Below are 9,650 nucleotides of genomic sequence, written 5' to 3'. Positions count from 1 at the left end.
ACTCGTATTTGTTACGTAACTTTCATCTTAATTTTTCAGCCAGATGTTTATTTTACATTTCCCTTAAACTCCAGTTTTTATGAAAAAAATAAAATTTCTTTTCTGCAAACGGACAGTAGCGAAAAGGAGTTTTGAGCTCTTCTGACGTTTCTTTCGTTACGTCAGGATGTATGTCAATATGACGTCATAAATAAATAAAATAGTTCAAGAGAGTTTTTGTCTTTGCCATTGCTTTCAGGGCTATATTTCAGACTCATTCCTAAAAGATATTAATCGTTTGTGCGTTGAAAACGGTTATTCAACGTTGGGCAAATGTAAATCTCTCCTTTCAGATTTCTCAAAAGCAAAAATCTGTCAAAAACCGATCGAAAAAAAAGAAGATGCCATCAGGGACGTGGCGAAGGAGGTCAGCAAAGGATAGCTTGAAACCCAAAACCTTCATCATCCGACCCCTCAGCCAACAGGCAGCTTTTGTGTCACCCACTTTAGTATTTATTAACCCCAAAAGTGGGGGAAAACAGGTAATGTGAAACTAGACCCAAATTTAATTTCATCTGGGTCAATTTTTCTGTTTAGACCAGGGGTTTTCAATCTGGGGATCGCGGGCCGTTTTTTCGAGGGATTGCTAAAAGCAAGGTTATTTGGAATTATATGTCAAACATGAATTTGTCAGTAGGCTATCGTTTCCAATGGCACTAAAAAAAATTCACTGTAAGCTATTTTGTTTAAAAAATCTTTCAGCAACAGTTCTTGCGAAAAAATGCCGCACTAACCATCTCACTGAAGCTGATTTCAATGAATCCAGAAAAGATTGCAATAAATTCAACCGGTGAAAATGCGAAAATCTAGCTTATTTTTGTTATTTTATCTCTTGTAATCTACTTGTTAATAGTTAAATTTGCTACATTTGCTAAAAGTTAAATCTCTTGTAATCTACCCAAGCTTGATCGGAAATCGAAATAATAATTCAAGGAAATGTAATAAAGTCGTAATAACAACGTGAAAAGAAGTTTTTATATTCAAAAGTTTGCATTGGAACAGCGAGACGAGACATAACTGGATGTTGTCATGAATCAAACTTGGATAATTCTTGCATTAAATATGCTTTTGTTCAATATGTTAATGGGGGTCGCGAGGCTGCATTGATTGCTCAATGATTGCATTGATTGAGGGGGTCACGGTGCAAACAAGGTTGAAAACCCCTGGTTTAGACAAACGTCTCTGCTCAAATGATAAGCGCCCAAAACAATATTTAAGAAGTTTCTACTTTTTCTGCGTTTATATTTACTCAACATGTTTCTAGCATTTCAATTTTTTTTCAAAATTTAAATGAATTAAACTCTTCTACATAAACCGTTTTGTTATTTTTAAGTTCATTGAATGTAATATATAAAGTTCACCGTAATAATCTAATTTCTGACGTCGTTGCATGATCATTAAAGACATTGAGAGCTAAAACTGAAAAAAAGGTTATATCTTCACACCCTCAAGTCTTGGACACAAATTTTAAAAAAGACGTTTTTGTGTATCCGAGTGCTGTTGTTTTTTGGTTTATAACGTTACAATTTACTGTATTAGCAAGTGTTGTTAATCTCACAGGGGTACAAGCTGCTGCAGCAATTCCAATGGCACATGAATCCAAGACAAATCTGGGACTTGTCTAAGGGAAACCCCCAAGAGGCGTGAGTATTAGGCGATTTACAGTATGTTGTTGAAATTTACGTTAGATTTGCATAAATGTTTTGTGCATATTTTGTGCTGAACGTGCCCTTTTGTGCAGGAATTTCGTGTGAATGTGTTAAAACTTCGATTTGTGCTTTCTTAATTTTAATATTTTGTATTTTTACCCTGATCTTATGCCATTCGAATCAGTCCAACCGGTGTAATCAGTTGAAAAACATTAAAGTTTCTTGTGTTACAAACACATGTTGTACAGTGTTGAGTTTTTCTGTCCATTTTTGGTTTGAGACTGTAGCAGTTCTACTTTTTGTGCTTTTGAAAGTCTAGCTAGTGACTTATGTTCACCCGACGTTAGATTAGGTTGTATTGACGTTAGTTTCTTACCACCAATGCAACATCGATTTTGTATAAAACTATGTTTTTTGTTCATAGCGAAAAAGAAACTTGCTGTCATTGTTGTATTCGTTATTCTATCTAGACTAGAGCTGTATCGCAAAGTCCCCAATCTGCGCTTGTTAACGTGCGGTGGCGATGGGACTGTGGGATGGATTTTATCAGTCTTGGACAAACTGAATCTTTCCAATGCCCCCCCTGTTGGTATTCTCCCCCTTGGGACTGGCAATGACTTGTCTCGAACCCTCAACTTTGGCCCGGTGAGTAGATACTCTTGCTGTGAAAACAAAATCGCTTTCTCCCGAATTTTAACGTTGTTTTGCTTTGAACTGACGCTTAATTTACTTTGGTTACACAAAACCGTTTCTAAGCTAGACAACTCTGTTGTTTTAACGTCTTCAGATGTTAAAGTAATGTAAAAATCATTGATTTTCCTAGCTTTGTTGCCAGTTTAAAAACATGAAGCGCAATGAACGTCAGATGAAAGCGGACATTATTTCACCATCTTACAAAAGGCTACAGGAATTTATTTCATTAAATTTATGCAATAATTTTTCATCCAGGGATACACGGAGTCGGACTCCATCTCCAAGATCATCCAGGGAGTGGAGGAGGCTCGTATGGTAAAGCTGGACCGTTGGAAGTTGATCGTGGAACGGAACTCGGACAAACCGAAGAGCGTCACGGACGAAGATGTACGCATAAACTTAAAATCCAAGTCGACTTTTGTCCGAAATAGTTTTTTTGTTTTGGAAAAAATAAACCTTTACCGCAAAAGTAGTTTCGTCATGGCAGGCTTGTTTGCCCAAACAACTTGCGGTGTTTGTTCTTTGTTGACTTGATTATATTCACTTTGAAAAGAAGTTGTTCTTTACGATCTTCTTCTTCTCTCGTTTGACTTGTAGCAGCTTAGATTGGCAATGCCTCCTCGTGCAGCCAAGATACGGTAGTTGGGTCCAGTTGTCGAATACCAGTGATTCCACTTGGGGGTCGTAAGATGGAACATTCGTGGAGTATGTGTTGCATTGTTTGTTCTACCGCTCCGCAGACTCAAGTTGTCAACCTCCACGTGGTGAGCCCTGGATTCGACTAATGACAACAAACCGACAAGTAGCAAAGTTCTTTACGATGTCAAGCCACTTGAAATTAAAGGCAGCTAAAAAATTTTTGTTATCGGCTGAAAGTTCATTGAAAGATTCTCAAACAAAAACAAGTAAATTTTTTGCGAAACGAAGAGGATCCTCTTAAAAAGTCCCACCTCTGTGACTGGGAGACCGAATAATTTACCAAAATCCTATGTTTGTGTTTCGATTCATAGATTCTAATCTATCAATTTTACCGAGATTAGATTTTTAAAAGAACAACTTTTTTTCCAATAGTTTTCCATAGAAGCTTCGAACAACCAATTACTCAATTAGCTCTTCATGCCACTAACAAAATTATATTCCCATACAGCAATTTTGTCGTTTTGGCGTTGACTCAACGTCTGCAGATGTTGAATCAATGTAAAAAAACGATTAATTTGCTATTTCCCCAATTCTTTTCAAAGTGACCCTGCACTGCCCGAGTTGAACTTCTCCAAAGCGGATTATTTTTAAAAGTGACATTACAAAATGTGCTTTTTTCTCACTTTTTCCATCGTCGCTTGGGACGTATAAATAATTTAGACGTTTATTTTTACAGCAAACGCGTAACGGTTCAAGAGAAGTGACTTTGTGTCACAACTTTTTTGAGTTGCACAACAAAAGTTTTAAATGTCTGTTGTTTTAAGTGTTTGAAAGTGTGCGATGATCAGTAATCAATATCTCGGCTTTGGGATGTTGGTCAGCATGGCGAAAACCGGCGGACTCCTGCTAACGGGACAAACGCCAGGTCTCATCTACTGAAGATTGGACAAAACGCATGATGATGATAATGGGATGCTGGTCAGCAAAAAGCGATTTTCGCTGACTGAAATCTAACTGAAACTAAAGGAAGTTTATATTTGCGAAACACAATTTAGTTAGGTCGATTAAAATGAAATCACATCATGCGATGGACGCAACATCCCGGTCAGCAAATATGTAAGCTCCTTTTTAAATTGATTCAACGTCTAATGTAAAAAGGAGATAATTTGCTGACTAGGGGAGGGAAAGATTGTTGCAGTCTTGTGATGCCGTCGAAGGCTCAGCCATTAGGGAAAGAAAAGCGACCTTCAGGTGGGAGTGCAAGCTAAAGATGGGGTGTGTTCTGCCTACTCCCCCGAACTGAGAGGGCATGCACGAAGAAGCATGAAAAATCATCTTGATCACGTTTTTTCCCCATACAATAAATTTATCGCTTTTTTCGTATTGATTCAATGTAAAAAGCGATTGATCTGCTGTCTGGGTTTCTCGATATTATTGTATCATAAAATAACTAACCCGGTTTTCTTACAGTCTTTAGTTGAAGGTCATCCCGGTGTAGACGAGCTACCGATCAATTTAGTCAACAATTACTTCAGCATCGGTTTCGACGCAAAAGTGACGTTGAATTTCCACAACAGCAGAGGTAATGGATTTCGCTTTTTGAAATCTCACAATCTATTTTTACTTCAAATTTAATTGAATTTCTTCAATTAACGACAACAAGCAACGTTTAAAACACGCTATTTGATATATTACCAACACGCAAACAAACAAAACTGTTGGTCTTTACAACATTTTTCTTCAGAGGCCAAGCCAGAAAAGTTTACAAGCAGGATCGGTAACAAGATGTTCTATGCGAGGTCCAGTGTGTTGGAGTACATGACCCGAGAAGCCAAGGATCTCTACCGCAACATATCGTTGACTGTACGTAAACAAACGTAGCTTTAAAGTAATTTCTGTCGGATTTATATTTTACCTTGAACTAGAAACATGGTTTTCTACCTTTCTTTATACAGTTCACACAAATTTGTAGTTTTTTTTTTTAATTTTTTTTTTTTAATTTTTTTTTTATTTTAATTTTTTCCTTTATTTTAAATTACAAGATGTTGCGACAACGTCTTTAAACGTTTTAACTTCGTCGCTGACATCACGTTTTTTTCTCCTCAGTGCGACGGCCTGGACTACACGCAAAAAATTCGTGAATTAAAACCCGTTTGTATTCTCTTCCTTAACATTCCCCGCTACAGCTCTGGGTGCGCCCCATGGGGGAACCCCACCGGGGTCGAATTCAAGGCTCAATGCATTGATGACAAACTAATCGAGGTTCTTGCATTCGGTGTTCATCAGCTGGTGAGTAGATTATATCCTTGCAGAAAAGAAACTTTGCTTTTGCTTCAAATTGTCTCGTGTTGAGCTTGAGAAATTCTCATGAAGTGGTATGGCTTTTACTGCAGTTCTTTTCGAGTAAACACAATTGTTTTTTTTTTTGACCTCACCTCAACAATTGCCAGACGTTCCAGCAACTCAAAAGAAAAAAGAAAAAAAAACGATTAATGTTTGCTGTATTTACTTTTGTTTTCAGGCAATGTTTTTATTTTTTAATCCATAGCATTCCACTTTTCCATTTAAATGTAGACGCTGGCATGCAGAAATGTAACCTTTTGTCATTATATCGATCAAAAATTGATTGTAATAATTTCTTCAGTGGAAGAAAAACTTCCAGATAAAAGTCAAATGCACAGCCACGCTCGGTGAAAGCAATCACTCAGAAAATCAGTACTTTTTACATCTTCAGACGTTAAATCGATGTAAAAAACGCTGATTTGTCCGCGAGACTGATGTATGTCTCGCGGAAAAAGAAATTACGTCACAATAGTTTTATCATGTTTTCATTTTTCATCAAAAATCGATGTAACTTTCTTTACTGAAGTTCTTTTCAATCATTTTTGATTTTTATGTTGTGCATAAACGTTGAAATTACGAAATCAAACTTTCATATTTTCAATCATAACTTTAAAGTAAATTGTTAAATTGGAAGAAAGTCGATCGGCTAAAGTCGTAAAAGTTGTCGTTTTTTATTGATTCAACGTCGCCAGACGAAAATTTTTCACCAATGTTCTCCGAAACGAAACTTATCCATTCAATCCAGGGCATGGTGGTGGTCGGGGGACATGGAGACAGGATCTGTCAGTGCAGGTCGGCAGTGGTCAAGATCAACAAGGCCTATCCTGTGCAGATAGATGGAGAGCCATGTTTGTATGTTTTTCTGCATTTGTTATTCTGCATGAACTATAATTATTGTTAAAAGTGTATTTACCACTGTTGTAACCATGACTTGGCTTTTTAAAGCGTAAAACTCGCATCTGCAAAATAAATAACCACACTACTATACATTCAAAGTTAACACCAAACCAGTCAAACCAACACCTTCATGACAACCTTTACAAACTGAAACTGCGAACATAAACGTAGTTTCACCAACGTTGAACAATGGAAGCGACATGTCGGCTTCAGGCATCAGAGCACTTGTTCAAATACAGCTCAATCAAATTTCATACTCCACTAATAATGTTATCGAATACTGAAAAGTTTGGACGGTTTGTCAGCATTTTTGACTTTTTTAGTTGTAGTTCCAACGTTTGTCGGGTGAGCGCAAACATGGAAGTTCCGCGCATACGTCAGTGAAGCAATGAAACAGCTCGTGTGTTTCTGCTTTTACTTTCTCAATTATCAGGTCAACATTGCAGCTATTGCTAGAAAAGATAACAATGCTGCTGAAAATAACTCGGAAAAAAGTATGCGAAAGATTCCGGTGAATCACAGAATTGGTGCTCCATGAGCATCTTGATGTCTTTTGCTGGTTTTGTCGACTATAAATGCTTCAAGCATTGGTTTTATATTTATCGGTTGAGACAAACTTTGATGAATAAAACAAATATGATTGGTAACATAGTGATTGGCTTGATCAACATCTTACCAACGCCAATAAAACTAACAACAGCAAAACAAATTCGAACGTTTTTGCCGCAAATTTGAGCCTTTGTCAGGAAGATACAATTATTTGAATATTATTATTCGACGCCATCACTTTGTTGTCGATTATGTGTTTGCAATAAAGCTGAAGCCCTTCTCTCGCAAAGTCACTAGATTTTTTCGGGACAGGTAAACAAACATATTTTGTTGCATTGGCTTTTTCTCTTATATTAGTTTTGAACAAAACCTTATTTATTTGATTTTATAACCAAACCAAATACGGCACAACCCCAAACTGCTGATTTGCTATCAGAAGCGTTTCTTCTGATCGGATGTTTATTTAACGTAAAGTTTATGTTTATTTTTTGCAATATCTCCCAGGTTGAACCCCTCGACGGTGAAAGTAGAGTTCTTCAATCAAGCCAACATGTTGTACAAGAGCAAGCGACGGGGATCGGTAGTCAGCGAGTGAGTCTCAACTTTCAGGATTTTGATAAAAAAAAACACCTGAAATCAACAACCACTAGTTTCAAACATTGACAATTGCATGAATGGATTTACAAATTTAGTTGAAAAAAATATTAGAAATGTTGCGTTAATGATGTTTAGAAATGAGTTGAAAACTTTTTTTTTCGGGTACACAAATGATATGTTTTGATATTTTACGTTGAATCTGCGTCACAGTTCAACACTAACCCTACGTAAGGTGTTCAACATAGCTTATCTCAAATAGCAAAAGTTGTATTTTTTTACATCACTGTACCGCCGCTAGACGTTGAAACGATGTAAACATGGCTGCTTTTGCTCGCCCCATTCTAATCATTCTCTTCCTCCCACAGACCTCAGCCCTCCCAGGAACAAATCAAAATCCGCGTCAATGTTGTGACCTCCCAACAATTCGATGACTTTAACGGCCAGAGAGAAGCGCTTTGTTCTTCGTGTAAGCGTACACTTGGTGATTGAAGGCTTTTTGGCCGAAGTGAATGTATGCGTTCGTTGTGAAATGTTTTGTAGTGAAATTAGCCCATTTTAACAAAATTAAAAGCGGTTTCTTACCCATTGGACAAATGCCATACAATTATCGCTATAAAGTTTTTGTAACAAGGGATATTGCTCTTTGGATCGGCCACGTGGTGACAGCTTTGAGCTGACAAGAACATGGCTTGGTCTATTTCTTGAAATCGACCCAAGTTTGCAGACAATGATACAATGTTGAAAAGGGACTGATTTGCCGGCTGTCATAACAGTCTTCTTGTTTTCATAAGTGACGTCAGCTACCGAGATGGACCAATCACAAAGTGTTCCACTTATTGCATCCGATCGCTTCCCAGACAGCAAAATAGCCGTTTTTTACATTGATTCAACGTCTGCAGAGGTTGAATCAATGTAAAAATGGTTGATTTGCTTTCTGGGTTGTTGGTCATGACTTGATTTCAACGCATATGACAGATGTGAAGCAGCGATCATGGGTCCCAATAGAAAATCGGATTTCAATGAACTTTTCCTTTCTTTTATCCACTAACAAACAAACGTTGAATCAACGTTGATTTATATTTCAGCAACACCCCTTCTAGTCACCGTTGTAATGAACCAATCCACTCTGGATACTGTGCGTGCCTGTTTGCTTTTAATGATGAACGTAAGTATCGATTGTTGATCAATTAGTTTTCATTCTTTTGTAGTTACGTCACAGCATCGAAGCTAGTACTGAACATTGAATGGCTGTTTTTCAATTCCAGTCACAAACTGCTAGGGGTTAGACAATCTTCCAAACTAATGGTCAATCGTCGTATCTAAGCTAATGCCCGGTGGTTGAAGAATTAGATCAAATGAATGTGAAGGAAGGGTGGCTAATCTTCATGTCGATTTTTACGCATGCCTTAATGTGTCTGTCTAAGATATAGCCGCATGCTCTAGGCTGGTATCGAACCGTTGTCCTCCGAACTTCGTGACCCACGCTCTCACCACTCGCCTACTCCCCCCAGTCTTTCATTATGAGTAGTGCTAGTTGACTTGAAATAAAACGGTTTGGATAGAACGGTTGTTGCGATGCTTGGCATGAAACCAACATTGATAATGATGTTTTTTAGGAAGGAGATGGCGCGGTAGATCATTTGTCAGAGAAGTGGATTTTTCTCGATTGTAAGTTTTTGTTAGTTTTGTTTTCTAAAATTTTAAGACCCTCTGAGCCGGGGAAGCGACCGGCTTCCAGTGATTTGTATTTGATGCGATTCAACGCTAGAAAAAAGGAAGAATAGTGTTTCCAATATTGCTACATTATCACAAAATGTATTTTAATGAAAATGTACAATATTATTTACACCAATGAAATGTTGTTTTTGTTGAAAGATTCTGGACAAGTTTGCCTGCACGCAACATTACTTTACGTTGTACTTTCAGCTAGCAGCACCGACAAATTTTACAAAATCGACACCAACCGGGAACATCTTCTTGCTGTGTCTGACGTCACTGACACCGACAGAGAGGTTTACATCCTTGACCTTGCAGACAGCATGTCCCAGTTAGGAAATGTAAGATTGTTTGGACGTTAGTTTATGTAAATATCGCGTTTTGTGTGAAAAGGTCACAAACGTAATGCCAGATAGCAAAATCCGTTATTTTTACATTTACATTGAACGTTAAAATAACATAAAAAGGCAACTTTTGGAGTTGTGCTGATGCTCTCCCTGTCAGAACTAATCTTAATATTTTCTCTGA

The 9,650-nt window shown here is 37.5% G+C and overlaps 1 protein-coding gene across 1 annotated transcript in view; it reads left to right on the top strand.

The window, feature by feature from the left end:
* The window catches only part of LOC145779599 (diacylglycerol kinase zeta-like), a 55,284-nt gene that overhangs the window by 38,365 nt on the left and 7,269 nt on the right, over nt 1–9,650 (top strand). The window contains exons 10-22 of the mRNA XM_082591228.1: nt 333–521; nt 1,600–1,682; nt 2,159–2,333; nt 2,637–2,768; nt 4,491–4,602; nt 4,765–4,883; nt 5,127–5,309; nt 6,109–6,215; nt 7,314–7,400; nt 7,772–7,872; nt 8,492–8,571; nt 9,023–9,074; nt 9,333–9,463. Coding sequence (XP_082447354.1) covers nt 333–521; nt 1,600–1,682; nt 2,159–2,333; nt 2,637–2,768; nt 4,491–4,602; nt 4,765–4,883; nt 5,127–5,309; nt 6,109–6,215; nt 7,314–7,400; nt 7,772–7,872; nt 8,492–8,571; nt 9,023–9,074; nt 9,333–9,463 — 1,551 coding nt within the window. The remainder of the gene's footprint in view (nt 1–332; nt 522–1,599; nt 1,683–2,158; nt 2,334–2,636; nt 2,769–4,490; nt 4,603–4,764; nt 4,884–5,126; nt 5,310–6,108; nt 6,216–7,313; nt 7,401–7,771; nt 7,873–8,491; nt 8,572–9,022; nt 9,075–9,332; nt 9,464–9,650) is intronic.

This window comes from Aplidium turbinatum, chromosome 11 (genome assembly GCF_918807975.1).
Source record: "Aplidium turbinatum chromosome 11, kaAplTurb1.1, whole genome shotgun sequence".
In the NCBI taxonomy this organism is placed as follows: domain Eukaryota; kingdom Metazoa; phylum Chordata; class Ascidiacea; order Aplousobranchia; family Polyclinidae; genus Aplidium; species Aplidium turbinatum.
This window is presented reverse-complemented; position numbering and strand designations above follow the sequence as displayed.